This window comes from Felis catus, chromosome F2, assembly GCF_018350175.1.
Source record: "Felis catus isolate Fca126 chromosome F2, F.catus_Fca126_mat1.0, whole genome shotgun sequence".
Classification (NCBI taxonomy): domain Eukaryota; kingdom Metazoa; phylum Chordata; class Mammalia; order Carnivora; family Felidae; genus Felis; species Felis catus.
In genome coordinates this window covers 1,244,332-1,261,730 of record NC_058385.1, presented here as the reverse complement: position 1 = coordinate 1,261,730, position 17,399 = coordinate 1,244,332, and the positions used below count along the sequence as shown (strand labels likewise).

Here is a 17,399-nt window from a genome sequence, read left to right as displayed (position 1 = left end):
AACAGTCATATTCATCCATGAGTGTGGACAGGAAGGCCACAAATAAAATAACAATACAACCTCAGGAAGAGAAATGTCTGTAGTGCTTGGAATGTTTTAAGAGGCATTCCACCTAACCCCACATTATGTGTTGAAGTTCAGAACTAGAGAGAAAGAAATTAAAATAAAGATCATCCAAGGGGTGCTTGAATGGCTCAGTCGGTTGAGCATCTGACTTCAGCTCAGCTCCTGATCTCAAGAAGGCTCATGAGTTCAAGCCTCATGTAGGGCTCTGCACTGGATAGCTCAGAGCCTGGAGCCTGCTTCAGATCCTGTCTCCCTCTTTCTCTGCCCCTCCCCAGCTCATGCTCTGTCTCTCTGTCCCTCTCAAAGATAAACATTAAAAAATAATAATAGTAACTTAAAGTTCTTAAACCTACTAGAAAGAAATCTCCTTTGTTTTGCAAAAACAAAAATCTGGGGTGGAATCACCCCTACACCACCACCCCCAAACACATACAAACACACATGCTTTGACAGTCTGCAGAGCTCAAGTATGGGGCTGGAGAAGAACACCAGAGGAATTTAACAGCAGAGGGCCAGAAAAGTAAGCAAGAAGGGAGAATTCAGAAAGAGAATCAGCACACTCTGTAGTGTGCTCCTCTGTAGAGAGCAAGAGAATGAGCTTAAGCACCCAAACATAGTTTACATTTCCTATTCAATAACGTCTGCTATATGCTAAAGACACTTCCGTTACTTTTCCCCAGATTACTGTATATTAGACCCTTTGGTACTGAAAGTTTGGTCCACCAATGAAAGGACATGAGTGGGAGTTAAGAAATACTGAACCTTAGGCCCTATCTCAAAGGTACTGAACTAAATTCTGTATTTTGTTAATAACCCCCCCCCCAAAATGCCATTAAAATCTGAGTTTTGGTCTAACACTACTAAATTAAATCCTTTCCAGACTGCACACTATATGCAAATAAAACTATTATTCTGTGTGCCCCCACAGGACCAGCAAGACTTAACACATTGTAAAGCATTCTATGATACTTAGAGCACACACTGTAAATGACTGAAAAATCAATGAACTTGGCTCTGAAAACATCTCAGAACTTCCCTACTCCAACTTCCTTTTCATGGGTGAGGAAACTACTCCAGAACATGCAGGCTGTCTAAAGTCTATGTTATTTTTAAATGACAATACAACCCTTTAACAATTCACAGGTTGTCAAACACCAGGATGAGCAAACCAATACTTAGGTATGGTTTCTATTCTCTTTAAAGGATATGCTATCAATCATAATATACATAGATGTTCAAGAACCTTAGGAGTCCCAAGGATAGGTGCTTTTTATGAACGTCTCCCAAATGACAACACTTCACCACTTCTCTTGGTATTTGCCACTAGACAAGTTGCCTATTTGCCAACCGCTAAGCCCTAGTAGATTGTAACCATAAGACACTGTGTGACGCTCACCACCGTATACATGCCGGGTGGACTGTAGGAACCTAATACACTTCTGTTGAATTAATGAATATAACTAACCAAATAAAATCAACTGATCAAAATCAGACAACTGTTACTGGTAAAGCCAGTATTAAAAGCCAGTCTTTTAACACCTACCAGGGGAATTAGGAGCAAATATTAACTTAATCCACATTTTAACTTTGCTTCATAAAAACCAATTGAATAATCATTTACTAAGGTTCTAACCTTTCCAGGATTATATTATATACAACCGCAGAAGGCAAGGTTTAGTAAAAGGAAAGCCCTACTCTTGAGATTTGCTTCAACACACCACATAATGACATTTACTACAAGTAGACTTTTCTGCAGGGGGTAGGTGGAGTCCACAACTCAAGGGACTTCACTGTGATTATATTCACAAGTGAAGATGATTAGTGGAAGAGGTAAATTCAAAATATAGTTTCATTTTCCTTTAATCCCATTCCTTAGCACATACATAGGTTTTATGGTAGGTTGCATATATGAAATTTTCTACTGGAATGCAGTCGAAATAGTGGGGCTTTCAGCCCAAGTTATGCAAGCTTTCTTTTGAGCTACAGGTAAGTTACCTCTTTCCAATGGATGTCATCATGGAGACCTGTTGCTGGGGCCGAAGCAACTGTGCCCATCCAGAGGTGGATCCACCAGGCCTACTACACCCAAATGCAGAAGAGGGAAGTGTTAGGGGTGCCAGGCATGCCTGACTCTTGGTTCCAGCTGAGGTTATGATCTAGCAGTTTCATGCGTTCGAGCCCCGAGTCGATCTCTGCACCGGCAGCATGGAGCCTGCTTGGCATTCTCTCTCTCTCTCCCTCTCTCTCTGCCCCTTCCCCCACTCGCCCTGTCTCTCTCTCAAAATAATTAAACTAAAATAAAATTAAAAATAAACTCATCCAGAATGCACAAGCAGGTTAAATGAAGTCTACATAACCTCATATAACATCTTGAAAAATCAGCCCACACTTTACATAGTAGAGACTTGATGCAAATGCATATTTTAACATCATTTAAGATTTAACGCTCTTAGATTAATAACATTATTAAATGCTAGCTAGCATTTATTGATCACTCTATATCAGACTGTAATTAAAACATTCATATTATTTGATGAAACCACAACTCTGGGTAAACATGGACTTTACAGAAGAAACTGAAGGTAGTTAAAGAGGCTGACTGGCCCAAAGTCATAGGGCATATGGCAAAATGGTATTTGCCCCAGGACTTGTACTAGCTTCCTCTCTACTGTTCTTTGTTATCAATATTACTATTCTGTTCCCCTTAGAACCTTATTGCTAATGGGCACTTAGGCTCTCTCCATGCAGATGTGATCATTCACTCAAAAACCAATAGTTGACCATAATTTAAATGTATGTGTCACCTCAATATTATCATCTGGATCCATGTACTTAGTAAGTAGCATTTCACAAGGATTTAACACAGGGAAGTCTTGAAAGTAACTTCCCTAATGTGTTTGGTAAACAGAACTCAATAAAGTTTTCATCACATAAAACGTTACCTCATTTCTGGCAGTCATGATTCCAACAATTTGTAATCCAAATAAATAATTCTAACATTTCTTTGCAGCCCAATTCATTTGTTTTCAAAAGGTGGTATTTTTAATGATCTTAAGTATCTCAAATAAGAAAACATCCAATTCTTTATTTTTAGTTTCAAAAAATATACTTTGGAGGTATGTCATTTAAAACTCAAATAATTTAATTATTAGAATAGATTTATAAATAACTTTACACATTTATTATTGTGATGATCATGACCACCATATTTGGATGCTTGGACATCAAGCCTCAGAAGTAAAGCCAAAAAGCTCAACACATGAGGACAAAGGAGAACAACAGTGATAGGTTGAGAAAAAGACCTACAAATCAGAGTGGTAAAGAAGTTAGGAGAGGATTCAGGTGAAGGAAACAGGATTACAAACATTAACAGAGGTGATAAACAAAGGGCACGTGGTAGGAAGGAGGCCATAACAAGTGGTTCAAGCTGGTGAAGCAATCTCCCAAGACTATTCTTCAAATTCATGGTTAGTTTTGACGTCAAAGGAAGAAGATGGAAGGGATCACAACCAGGATGATGGGGAAAACTGAAAGTGCCTAAAGCAGCTGAAAGGAAACACCCAGTCAACAGGACAGAACAAAACTGGTCACAAGAAGAACAAACGTGACCATGGACTGTGAAAAGGAAGATTCCCCAGAGAATGATGGTAGAGTAGTCAAAACAGAAAGGGAGGGACCTCTTTTAACTGCAGTTTATATTCTAAACCAATAAACATATTCAGCACCCCTTATAACTGAGCTTGGGGATCGCACCATTTAGCTTGAAGACACCTTGATTAAAATGTGTTACCCTAAATTAAAATGTTATCAATATATCAAGTTATCTATCATCACCGATCATAAATAATTTTCCTTCCTATGGCAGGACCACACTGACAGCAAAGTGAATATCACTCTAATACTTCATAATCAAAGGTTTAAGACAACTGTGGGTCTCAAAGTACACTCAGGAGTTTTAGTTCTTTTCAAACTGTCTGGCTAATAGAAAAGAATAATAGACTTAGTACAGAACTGTATTTACATCAAATGAAGGTCAGATCACATAGCAAGGATGTTTCTGTGGCAATCTGGCAAGAGAAAAAAAGGTAAGAAAATTTGAGGTCGAGCAGCACACCACAGTATAGACATGGAAGAAAGAAGAAAACAGAAAAGAAAAAAAAGACAGAAAAAGGCAAGAGATAACACCAATATATACATTTCAAGCAGATTAAATAAAACATCCTCAATTCTAAATTATTTTACATTTTAATTACTCTGTAGTTGTATGCAATTTACTTTATAATTTTATAAAGGCCCAAGAGCATATACAACATTTGCATTAGTACAGTTGTATACATTAAACAATGTTTTAACAAAAATAATTCAAAACAATGCTGAGTCCACAAGTATTATTTTTCTCCTTAAAGAAGTCCATACATTACTAAAGACTAAGAAACCCAGGCAACTAAGTATTTTAACTTTTCTTGTGTACTCAATTATTTTCACTTGAGTATTGCAATTACTGAAGAAGTCTATTGCCCACTTTATCTAGATTTTTTAAATTATAGCAATAGAAAGATAATTTATGATAACAGATATAATCTGGACATCTGACAATCATTATTACTTACTTGGCTTGAAAAGGAGTAAAACAATACATTTCTCTTTGTCAGTTATAAACTGTGAAGAAAATCTACTTTCGGTCCTCTATTAAAGTAAAGGCTGCTAAACCACAAAGGCTGCAAAATACCACCCTGTAATAAAGCATTTACAATTACCATACGTGTTGATTGTAACTAATTTTACTACAATATGAGGATATCCTGTTAAAACCTCACTTCACATTACATTGTAAATTTTCCAGATTACCTTGTTATCTAATGTTTTAAAACAAGGCAATTATATGGCATGAAAAATATACACTCAAGTGCTAATAGTGATTCCTTATAATTTTTGAAAAAAATATTTTTAAAAATTACTCAACTACTGCACTGAACAACTAAAAGTGTTTACTCTCAACTCAATAATTTGCCTCTTCACTGACCACAGGTTTCTCATTACTACTGGGATTCTTAGTGCCGACTGTTAGCCTTCCTTTGGGGGCAGAATATTAACTTCACTTTTGCAGAATTTCTTGGCTGCCAAAACTTCTAGATACACTTACACAGCTAATTATTGAACAAGGACGAGACAAAATAATTCACAGAAGTCTACTTTTGGCAGATGGATCGCTGCACAAACCTTACATGGTATTTGGTCAGTTACTTCAGAGAAAAATGATTACTGAAATCTAAGTTAAGAAAGTGAGATCTATCTGGCTTTCATCGTTGATTTCCTAAATGAACTGGCCAAAAAAACTTGTGGGTTGTTCTTACAGACTATATGTAAAATGAAATGAAACAGACCCTTAGGAATTTTTTTTTTTTTTTTTTTTTTTTTTTTTTGGTGAGAATATCCTACTAAGGATGTAAACACCATGGCAACCTCTTCCTATCCAATTATTATTTTTTTAATCATGTACTCACCCCAGGAGTTTCCAAAACTCCCTTATTTCACAAAACGATGGTTCTGGTGTCACTTTCTGTATCATCAAATACCTTCAAAATTTTCTCTTCAGAAAATGCTCAGGGTGTATCTTTTATTTTCAATGCTCCACTATAATTTTAAAATAACATTTTCAGTGTGAACTATGGTAAGATTTCCATCCACTCTTTGTAACTTCTATAAGACATACTAACTTTAGCATAAAAGATACTTTATTTCCATACATTTCCTGCTTTTTAGTAAACAAGGTACTGGGTGGGAATTAACAGCTAATGCTCTTACCAATTCTGTAATGCACTGCATCCGTTCCTTTTTATGTTTCTATTTTATATTCAAAATACATATACTGTCCAGAGTTGTGGAAATTGGAAACTTTTTGTGAAAATAACCAAAAATCAATCAAGTTGGTACTGGAAAATTATATTGATAGTTATCAGAAAAGTAAAATCAGTGCCTTTCAGATCCTCCCCAGCAATAAATGATACTATGATTCTACACGTCTAAAAAATATACTTCTAAAAAGAAATCAGGGGAAAAATAACCTTAAATACCTCCCAAATCCCATTATTCATGACTTTATCATTAGTACCTATAGTCTTTAAAATGCACGTAAGAACATGGTCATGTGCTCACTAAAAACGTTAACCTCATTCTGACCAAAGTAATTCCATGATGCACCTACCAGAACCACCCAAAGCCATACACACCAAATCTATTAAGGATAATGTGCTAATAGTTTCCATCTGTCTCCTCGAAATTTTCAATACAATATTAATTTTACATATATTTATCAATAATATTTTTCAGTGGGAAATATTTAAATCAATGAGTTGGCATTAAGTTATCCAGACTAATTAACCATATGTAGTGAAACTAATATACTCTCCAAGCACTCAAACTGAAGTGATAAATTCTTTTAAAAGGATAATCTGAAATTATAAATTTCTTATGCATTACACCCAGAAGACTCAAATACTACTGACTATCCTTACAAATGTTTGTGTCAAAATTCTGAAAACCCCTAATAAATGCCATTACTTTAAAATATTAGTAAAATGTTACAACCAGCAATTCTGAAAACTAGTAATTAAAACCATTAAAGCATAACACTGACCTAACAGGACAAGAATTTTATTTTTGTAATCTTTATTAATATATGATCATCCCCCTAGGGTCACAACTGCTAGCCTTTTAAACAAGTTTCAAAGGCAATTTTACAGTTCATTTAATACCACACATTCCTACAACCTTAGCCACTTTAGAAAACAAAGGAAAAATTGCTTCAAAAATGCAGCCTTAGAAATGTTACTGTAATTAAGAGCAGCTCTACATTAGCTCCTTCCATAATCAACCAGTGTGTCTTAGATTGCCATGTATATCTTGATTGTGACATGCAAAATGGGTTCTGCTTTGGGAACTGGCTAATTGGCATGCAGATTTCTGCAGAGATCCACAGTCCCAAAGACAAAACAGAGGAAATAAACATTCTAGGGCTGACTCACACAACATATACTTGAGAGAAGAAACCCTTCACAATAGTGGATATGGGAAAAGGGAAAAGGACAAGTGACCAAGTACTCAGACTCTCAGCCCACCACTATATAAATTTAACAGCATTCAAATGGTTATTAGCCCCCATGTGTGACAAGACACATTCTCAAAGTGGAAAAGGAGTTAAACTGATTCAGACCATTGGCAATGGTCTTGCATATGATGCCATTGTAATTCAGGTTCATCTTCAACCATTTAAAATTTTTAAGAATGTATTCCAAGGTAAGAATTCATTTCAAACCTACTTTAATAAATTACACATGCACTAATTTGTGTGTATATATTTTCTATCTGTCATTTGAAAGCATTTTAAACCTCTTTTGATAATGAAAAAGAATAGCCATGTTGAAATTAGTAACTTTAGACAAACTGTCACTGACTTTTATGTATTATTGATCAAGAAAAAGTAGCCCAGATCTTTAACTTTGAATGAACTGATAAAAACATGTCAGAACACCTTTGAGAAATTTGTCCTTGCTACCTGACCACCTTTCTATTTTCTGCAGTGAATTCATAAGAAGGGAGTATTTTTAACAAAGTAGTATACCCAGTGCTTTGAAATGAAAAAGTGACGTAAAGCCTATTTCGGTAAAGGCAGAACACAAATGAACTTTCAGGTCAAAATTAGCGTCTGCCAAAGTGGAGATTAAGTGAAACTGGATACAATTAATCCCAATTAGTAAGTATTAAAAGCACTAGGGGAAGACATGTCACAGAAAACTAAAGAATTAAAAATGGAATGTGTACTTGGATCATCTGTAGTCTATAATTCTGTAAGAATTGCTAGAATTCAAACATTTTTAACTAGTATTTCTGGCAAACTCAAATTCAAAATATAATTAATACCCAGGATTCCTCCTTCTCCAAAGAAGAAATTAAACTAATTCGGTAATTTGTTCTCTGAGATACTCTGCAAATTCCAATTCACAAGAAGTATACAAAATAGAGTAATAATAAAAGGTGTTTATAGATGAATAGCTACAATAATTCCAATTTTTGCTACCTCAGCAAGGTACTGTACATATACCACATCAATATAATAGAAATGGCACGGTTTCTGAGGACACGTTCCACATTTTATTTACATTTTAAGACTAACTTTAATCTCAAAATCACATATCCATACACCTATTTCCTTTTTTTGTTGATTTCACTTAAATGCATGGTTTGTCAAACAAAGACTGTAAACAAATATTTACCATGTCTGTTACATGTAACACACAGGAACGGCTTTTAACAGATACTCATCGGCCTCCCCCACGACATTTTTTTATCATAAATACAGGTATCAAAACAATCCTGAACATATTTTTGATACTACTAGTAGTCAGCACCCACACCGCTTCAAAAATTAACACAATTTGTGACAAGATTCATTGTACCTGCTACTTTAGACAATTTCAACTTGAAGCTCTTTCGCTAAGCAAGATGGATAAAGCATGCCATTTCTGTTTTTCCTTCTTGAGATTTTTTTACTTTTCAGAAACACACATGCTTCCACAGCATCTGACTCTTCTCTCCATGCTTTCATCTTGTAAACCTGAATTCTATTTTGAGTACTCCAGGTTTATGCTTAAATGACAGTGCCTTAACAAGAGAAAAAAAATGGTGCTGCATTTTTCCTCCTGTAAGCTGAAAACATAATGGTGTACATATATTAAATATATTCTTACAAATGTCCAGGTCATGTTTACCAGCTGGAATTCTTTTACTTAATGTGTGGGTATTTTGCATTGTGATATTTAATCAAGACATTAACATGAGTAGAAGGCTGTTGATTTAAGACAAGTTTGAGATCCACTAAAATTAATTGTTGTATGTTTGTCCTTCTGGTGGCTGTGGAAGCTTCATATTTTCTTTGGACATCATTAGACGTCTTAGCTCTTGAAGTACAACTTTAATGCTATATGAGTTTTGCCATTTTGCTAACACTGGTATGCTCCGTGCATCCACCTGAAATGGGGGGAAAAGAGCAAAATTAACTACAAAATTTAAAGTACTATGGCACCGACTTACTATACATACTTCAATAAGAAGTGCTTTTAAAATTCATAGCCTGGCTCTACTTTCACAAAAGAAACACTATGACACTACAAGTTCATAATACAGGAAAAATAATCCTTTTGTAACAGGTATTTCCTAAAAATCTGCCTTTTTTGTGTGTATGCTTTTTTATATCTTACACTAAACATGTAGTGAACTTTGGACAACAGACATAAACAAATGTTACATTAAATAACTACACTGTAAACATAGTTGCCAAATCCTTCTTGATGAGACAACGTCTGAAGGTTCCTCTCCATTTCCAATGCCACTACCCAGAATCTGGGTAATTATCTCCACTAGAATTTAGAAAAGAGCTGTTAAACTGATCTCTGCTTTTGGATTTTTCTTATCAATGTCTTCTCTGCACTATACTAAATTAACCTTCCACTGTAGAAGACTGACAGAATGGGGCTGGAGCAACTTCAAAGCCTAATTCCCAGGTAACTGACATCACATGACCTGGCTGGCCATTCCCCGGAAAACCCCACTCACAGGCATGTTTGTTTGTTTGTTTGTTTAAGTTTATTTATGTATTTTGAGAGAAACAGAGACAGCATGAGTGGGAGAGGGGCAGAGAGACAGAGGGGGTGGGGGGGAATATGAATCCCAAATGGGCTCCATGCTGTCAGCACAGAGCCCAACATGGGGCTTGAACTAAGGAGACCATGAGATCACGACCTGAGCCGAAACCAAGAGTCCCAAGAGTCGGATGCTTAACTGACTGAGCCGCCCAGGGGCCCCTCAGGGTTTTTTCTTTATCTGACCTCAAAAGTCACCCACTGAGTACTGCATATTCCTCCTTCCACCCACATCCACACCTACCCCAGGCATTTTTCAAAAATAATCAGTGTCAATTGTTTTAACATCTCCGCTGCCTGGGAAGACAATAACAGGTCAAACAGGAAGGTGTTCAAAACATTTCATAGGAATAATTGGGAAATGAGATGTCCACAGGGGCTTTGAAAAGTTCCAACATATGCCTGTGAATCTAGAAGACCACACATGTACAGAATTGTACAAAGGCTCAACAGAAGAATTGATATGCTCTCACCTGTGGCTGACCTTGAGCAACACATAATAAAGATTACAAAGTAGGATTTATCCCAGAACTGTAAGTTGGCTCAGGATTTTAAAAAGCCAGTCAACATAATAAACGATATTAACAGAATAGAGAACAAAAATCATAATTATTTCAATAAGCATAAGAAAGCATCTGATAAAAATCCAACAACTTTTCTGATAAAAAACACTCAACAAACCAGGAACAGAAGGGAACTTCCTCAACTTCATAAAGGGCATCTCTAAAAACCTCTAGTTAACATATTTAATCATCACCGCTACTCAAGATTGTACTGGAGGTTTCAGCCAGGCAATCAAGCAAGAAAATGAAATGAGACATCAGATTGAAAAGAATGACTAAATCAATCTCCATTTGCAGATGACATGATCTTGTATACAGAAAATCCTAAGGTATCCATTAAAGAAACTAGTAGAGCTAATAAACAAATACAGCAAAGCTACAGGATACATGATCAATTTATAAAACCATGTTTGTAGGGGCGCCTGGGTGACTCAATCGGTTGAGTGTCTGACTCTTGATTTAGGCTCAGATCATGATCTCAGGGTCAAGGGATCAAGCCCACACCGGCTCCATGCTGAGTCTGGAACCTGCTTGAGATTCTCCCTCGGCCCCTCTCACCCAGTCTCTCTCTCTTTTTAAAATAAAAAATAAATCAATTAATTTTAAAAAACCCATGTATGCATACTTGCAATAAACAATCTGGAAATAAAATTAAGACAACGATGCCATTTATAATTGGGTAAGAATAAAATACATAGGTATAAATTTAACAAAAGAAGCGTAAGACTCATATAACGAAAACTATAAATTACTGTTAAAAAAAAAATCAAAGACCTAAATAAATGGAAAGACATCCCCCATACATGGATCAGAAGACCTAATATTGCTAAGATGACAATACTCTTTAATGTAGTCTACAGATTTAATAAAGGCCCTATCAAAATTTCAACTACATGAGTTTTTTTTGTTTGTTTTGTGTTTTTGTAGAAATGAACAAGATTATTCTAAAATTCATGTGGAAATGTAAGGAACACAGAATAGCTAAAACAAAAAAAATAACAAAGTTTTTCCAATGTTAAAACTTACTACCAAGGCAGTTATCAAAAAGGGTGGTGCTTACTTACATAAGGATGAACATCACATCAATGGAATACAATGGAGAGCAGAAAAGTCAAGTAATCTTTTGACAAGAGTGCGAGGAATACATATACAATGGGAAAAGGATAGCCTCCTCAATAAATGGTGTTGGGACAAATAGATATCCGACAAGCAAATGAATGAAGTTGAGCCCTTAACTCACATCACACACAAAAATGAACTCATACACATAAATTAAGAGCTAAACCTATTTAAAAAAAAAAAAAAAAAAACCTCCTAGAAGAAAACAGGAGTAAATCTTCATTACATTGGATTTGGTAATGGTTTCTTTAATATCTACTGCCATAAACACATTCAACAAAAAGATAAATTGGCTACATCAAAACTTAAAATTCTGAATTGCAAAACATAACCATCAAGAAAGCATAGACAATCCACAGAATGAGAGAAAAAACTTACAAATCATATATTTCATAAGGGGCTCTCATTCTATATATAAAGAACTCATACAACTCAGTAATGAAACGCCAAATATCTCTCAATTAAAATGTGAACAAAAGCATGTTTGTGGCAGACAGCTGTTACAAACTGTGTTCTCCCCAAATCCATACGTTGAAACTCTAAGACCATAGGGATGATATTAGGAGCTGAGATCTTTGGGAAGTAATTAGGTTTAGATGACATCATAAGGGTAGAGCTCCATGATGGGATTAGTGTCCTTTTTAAGAAGAGAAAAACTAGAGCTTGCTCTCTCCTTCAAGAAAGGGACAGTAAGATGTTAGTCATCTACAATTCAGCATGAAGGTCCTCACCAGAACCCAACCTTGCTGACAATACTGATCTCAGGTTTCTCGGCCTCCAGAACTGTTAAGAAATAAATTTCTGTTATTGAAACCACCCAGTCTATGGTATTTTTGTTATGTCAACCCAAACTGCCAAAAATCTTCCAATTCCCAATATTCATGTCCTATATAATCCTTTCCTTTGAGTATGGTGGACCAGACTTTATGACTTGCTTTATGAAGAGAATGTTGGGATGTTTATTTCCGATATTAAGTTACAAAAATACAGTGATTTCACCTTGCTCTTTCTTGCTTTCACTCACTTGCTTCACAGACAGAAGTCAGCTGCCATGTTCCAAACTGCTCTGTTCCACCCTGGCAAGGAACTGAGGGTGGTGTCTGGGAAACAGTATGCAAGAAACTGAGGCCCTCAGTACAAAAACCCAAAAAGAAATGAATCCTGCCAACAACCACATAAGTGAGGTTAGACTGGATGCTTCCTTAGTTGATCTTCACATGAGACCATGGCACAGGCTGACATCTTGATTGCAACCCTGGGAGAGTCCCTGAGCCATAGGACCCAGCAAAGCTGTACCTACATTCTTAGCCCACAGAAACTATGAGATAATTAATCTTTGTTGTTTTAAACCACTTTAATTTAAAGAAAAAAAAAAAAAAAGGCCCTGAATAGACATTTCTCCAAAGAAGATATGCAAATTACCAATAAATATGTGAAAAGATGCTCAACATCATTAGCTTAATCCAGGAATTACAAATCAAAACCACAATGAAATACCACTCCACGCCCACTTTGGATGGCTATCATCAAAAAGACACAGTAACAAGTGTTGACAAGGATGTGGAAAAGTTGAAACCCACACACCCTGTTGGAAAGAATGCAAAATGTTATGTCCATTTTGAAAACCAGTTTGGGAGAAGGGCCAACATGGCGGAACAGGAACAGCATGGAAGGTTTTTTTAAATCTCTCCTCCCTGAAATGCAGGCAGATCAACACTAAACACCTAGAAAACTGATTTGAGGATTAACACAACAACCTGCACAACCTGAATGACAGAACTCGGCAGGAACATGGCACAGAGAGGTGAACTGGGAGAGAGAGAAGCCGTGGAGGGCAGAGAGCTGTTTTTGCCTGCAGAGAGAGGAAGGAGACAGGGGAGAGAGTACAGGAAAAGCACTCCTCCCCTGGCAAAGCAGCTGGAGAGAAAAAGGAAGAGTGGAAACAGCCACAGGGACTGAACAAAAAAGGAAGAAAGGAGAAAGAAGAGAGTTTAAATTCCATTAAGACACTATAAACAGGGGGGGTGGTGTAGAGTCTGAAATTCCACAGATTGATACCTGGCAGTGCTCTGGTGGGAAAGGCAAATCCCTGGGAGCAGAGAGCAAGGTCCTCGGGGTCCTCAGGCCACATGGAGGGAGACATTTCCCCTGCTGGGAGGGCATTTGGTGGAGGCAGTGTGCCCCCCACCTCCAACCCGCCACAGGCAAAGGTCCCAGCAGACCCTGAAGAACAGCCACATTCACTGGTGTTGGAGCGAGGATGTTAAGGGTGAAGCCTGGCACTAGATGTATGTTGTGATTTGCCATAATCCCTGAAATGCTGCTGCTACACAATCACACTACTTCTGGGGTGGACTGGTGCACCGCCACAGTCTCTGGGCATCGGCAGCAACACAGTCTTGCGAACATTCCTGGAGGCGGGCTGGCACCCAGCCACATCTCCATGAGACCCTCCCTTAGAGAGTCAGAACAGGTAAAAGCTACAGTCTCTCAGAAGTGAAGGGTTGGGAAACAAAGACGCACCTGAGATACAACTCAGGAGGAAGGTGCCACCTGGCAGCCTGAAAGCTTGGTCACAGACAGTGTAAAAGCAAAGAGTGGATGGAAGCAAGAAACAAAGGAGGGGTGCTTGATTGCCAGTCGGGGAGACCACAGAGCTCTGATACTAGAGCATGGGTAGCTAGGTGACACCATTTTTGTCCGTCCCATGCAGGCACATACATGCCTATACATGCCACAAAAATCAATGCAGTAAGCTAAGCAGTGCCACCTAGTGGAAAATGGAGCTGTTACACTAAGCCCCACCCAACTGGGACAACCTCGCTCTTGAGGACCACAAGTCCCTCCATCTGCTTGGCTTACACACTATAAAGTGCTTCACAGTTTGACTTCTAGGGGAAACTAGATGTAATTTCAATCATATTTGATTCTGTTCACTGGGCCATCATTCAATTTTTTTTTTCCTTTTCTTATTCTTGGGCATAGAGAGAGAAAAAATTTACTTGTATTTTCCATTTTTATTAAAAGATTTTTCTTTAATTTTTATCCACTGTATTTTTTACTGTCCTGTAAAATCTTTACAATCTATTTCCTTCCATCATTTCATTTTATTCTATTTTATTGTATTCATTTTTTCAAATTTTCAAACGTTTTCCTTTTTTCTTTTCCCTTTTCTTATGTTTCCCTTTTTCCTCTAATCTATCAAATTTCTTTCAACAACCAGAACAAAACACGTCTAGGATCTAGCATCCTTTATTTGATTTTTTTGTGTTGTTTTAATTTTTTTTTTTACTTTATTCCTTTTCTTTCTTCAAGAGGACAAAATGAAGGAATTCACCCCAAAAGAAAGAACAGGAAAATGATCGCCAGGGATGTAATCAACACAGATACAAGCAAGACGTCTGAATCAGAATTTAGAATCATGATAATAAGAATACTACCTGGGGTTGAAAACAGATTAGAATCCATTTCTGTGGAGATAAAAGAAATAAAAGCTAGTCAGGGTGAAATAAAAAATGTTGCATCTGAGCTGCAATCTTGAATGGATACCACGGCAGCAAGGATGGATGAGGCAGAGCAGCGAATAAGCAATAAAGGACAAACTTAGAATAGTGAAGCAGAAAAAAAGAGGGAGACGAAGGCAAAAGCATGATATAAGAATTAAGAGAACTCACTCATTACAAAGGACTAACATCAGAATCATAGGGACCCCAGAAGATGAAGAGAGAGAGAAAAGGGTAGACGGGTTTTGTAACCAAATCATAGCAGAAAACTTTCCTAACCCGGGGAAAGATACAGACATGAAAATCCAGGAAGCACAGAGAACTCCCATTAGATCCAATAAAAACGGACCATCAACAATCATAGTCAAATTCACAAAATAGGCAAGGAAAGAATCATGAAAACAGCAAGGGAAAAAGAGTTCATAACCTACAAGGGAAGACAGATCAGGTTTGCAGCAGACCTATCCACAGAAACATGGCAGGGCAGAAAGGAGTGGCAGGATATATTCAATGTGCTGAATCGGAAAAAAATGCAGCCAAGAATTCTTTATACAGGAAGACTGTCATTCAAAATAGAAGTAGAGATTAAAAGTTTCCCAAACAAAAATTAAAGGAGTTCATGACAACTAAACCAGCCCTGCGAGAAATTTTAAGGAGGACTCTCTGAGGGGAGAAAAGATAAAAAAGAGAAAAAGAAAAAGAAAAAAACCAAAAGACCAAAAGCAACAAAGACTAGAAAGGACCAGAACACACCACCAGAAATTACAATTCTACAGGCAACATAATGGCAATAAATTCATATCTTTCAGTACTCACTCTAAACGCCAACTGACTAAACACTCCAATCAAAACACACAGGGTAACAGAATGGATAAAAAAATAAGATCCATCTATATGTGGTTTACAAGAGACCCATTTTATTTATTTTTTAATTTATTTATTATTTATTATTGAGAGACAGAGACAAGCGACGCATTTTAGACCTATGACACCTTTAGATTGAAAACAAGGGGATGGAGAAGCATCTATCATGCTAATGGTCGCCAGAAGAAAATCAGAGTCTCTATACTTATTTCAGACAATCTAGATTTTAAAATAAAGAGTGTAACAAGGGATGAAGAGCATTATATGATAATTAAGGTGTCTATCCACCAAGAAGATCTAACAATTATAAACATTTATGCTCCAAACATGGAGGCACTCAAATATGTAAATTAATTAGTCACAAACATAAACTCATTGATAATAATACCATAATAGTAGGAGACATCAACACCCCACATACAGCAATGGGCAGATCATCTAAACAGAAAATCAACATTGAAACAATGGCTTTGAATGACACACTGGACCAGATGGACTTAACAGATTTATACAGAACATTTCATCCTAAAGCAGCAGAAAATACATTCTTCTCCATTGCACATGGAACATTCTACAAAACAGATCATACTGGGACATAAATCGGCCTTCAACAATTACAAAAAGATCAAGATCATACTGTGCGTATTTTCAGACCACAACACTATGAAACTTGGTATCAACCACAAAAAAAATTTGGAAAGATAACAAATACTTGAAGACTAAAGACCATCCTACTAAAGAATGAAGTTAACCAAAAAGTTAAAGAGGAAATTAAAAAGCACATGGAAGCCAATGAAAATGATAACAACACAGCCCAAAACCTCTGGGACACAGCAAAGGCGGTCATAAGAGATAAGTATATAGCAATCCAGGCTTTCCTAAAGTCCATCTGAGACCTTTGTTCTCAGATATACAACCTAACCCTATACCGTAAAGAGCTGGAAAAAGAACAGCAAATAAAACCCAAAACCAGCAGAAGACAAGAAATAATAAAGATTAGAGAAGAAAGCAATGCTATTGACACAAAAAAACAGCATAACAGATCAATGAAACCAGAAGCTGGTTCTTTGAAAGAATTAACAAAATTGATAAACCCCAGGTGAGTCTGATCAAAAAGAAAAAGGAAAGGACCCAAATAAATAAAAACAAGATTGAAGGAGGAGAGATCACAACGAACATGGCAGAAACACAAACAATAATAGATTATGAGCAATTATATGCAAATAAATAGGCAATCAGGAAGAAATAGACAAATTCATAAAAACATATAAACTACCAAAACTAAAACAGGAAGAAATAGAAAATCTGAACAGACCCATAACCAGTAAAGAAACTGAATTAGTAATCAAAAATCTCCCCGAAAAGCAAGATTCAGGGGCGACTGGCTACCAGGGGAATTCTACCAAACATTTAAAGAAGAGTTAACACCTATTCATTTAAAGCTGTTCCAGAAAAAAGAAAGGAAAACTTCCAAACTCATTCTATGAAGCCAGCATTACCTTGATTCCAAAACCAAAGACCTCAACAAGATATTAGCCAACGGTATCCACCAATACATTAAAAAAAATTATTCACCATGACCAAGT

The 17,399-nt window shown here is 36.7% G+C and overlaps 1 protein-coding gene across 2 annotated transcripts in view; it reads right to left on the bottom strand.

The window, feature by feature from the left end:
- Nucleotides 1-6,704: 6,704 nt before the first annotated feature.
- Nucleotides 6,705-17,399, bottom strand: part of UBE2V2 (ubiquitin conjugating enzyme E2 V2) — a 59,462-nt gene continuing 48,767 nt past the window's right edge. For both annotated transcript variants that reach the window (XM_045049643.1, XM_019822632.3), the window contains exon 4: nt 6,705-9,093. In XM_045049643.1, coding sequence (XP_044905578.1) covers nt 8,947-9,093 — 147 coding nt within the window. In that variant the 3' untranslated portion in view covers nt 6,705-8,946. The remainder of the gene's footprint in view (nt 9,094-17,399) is intronic.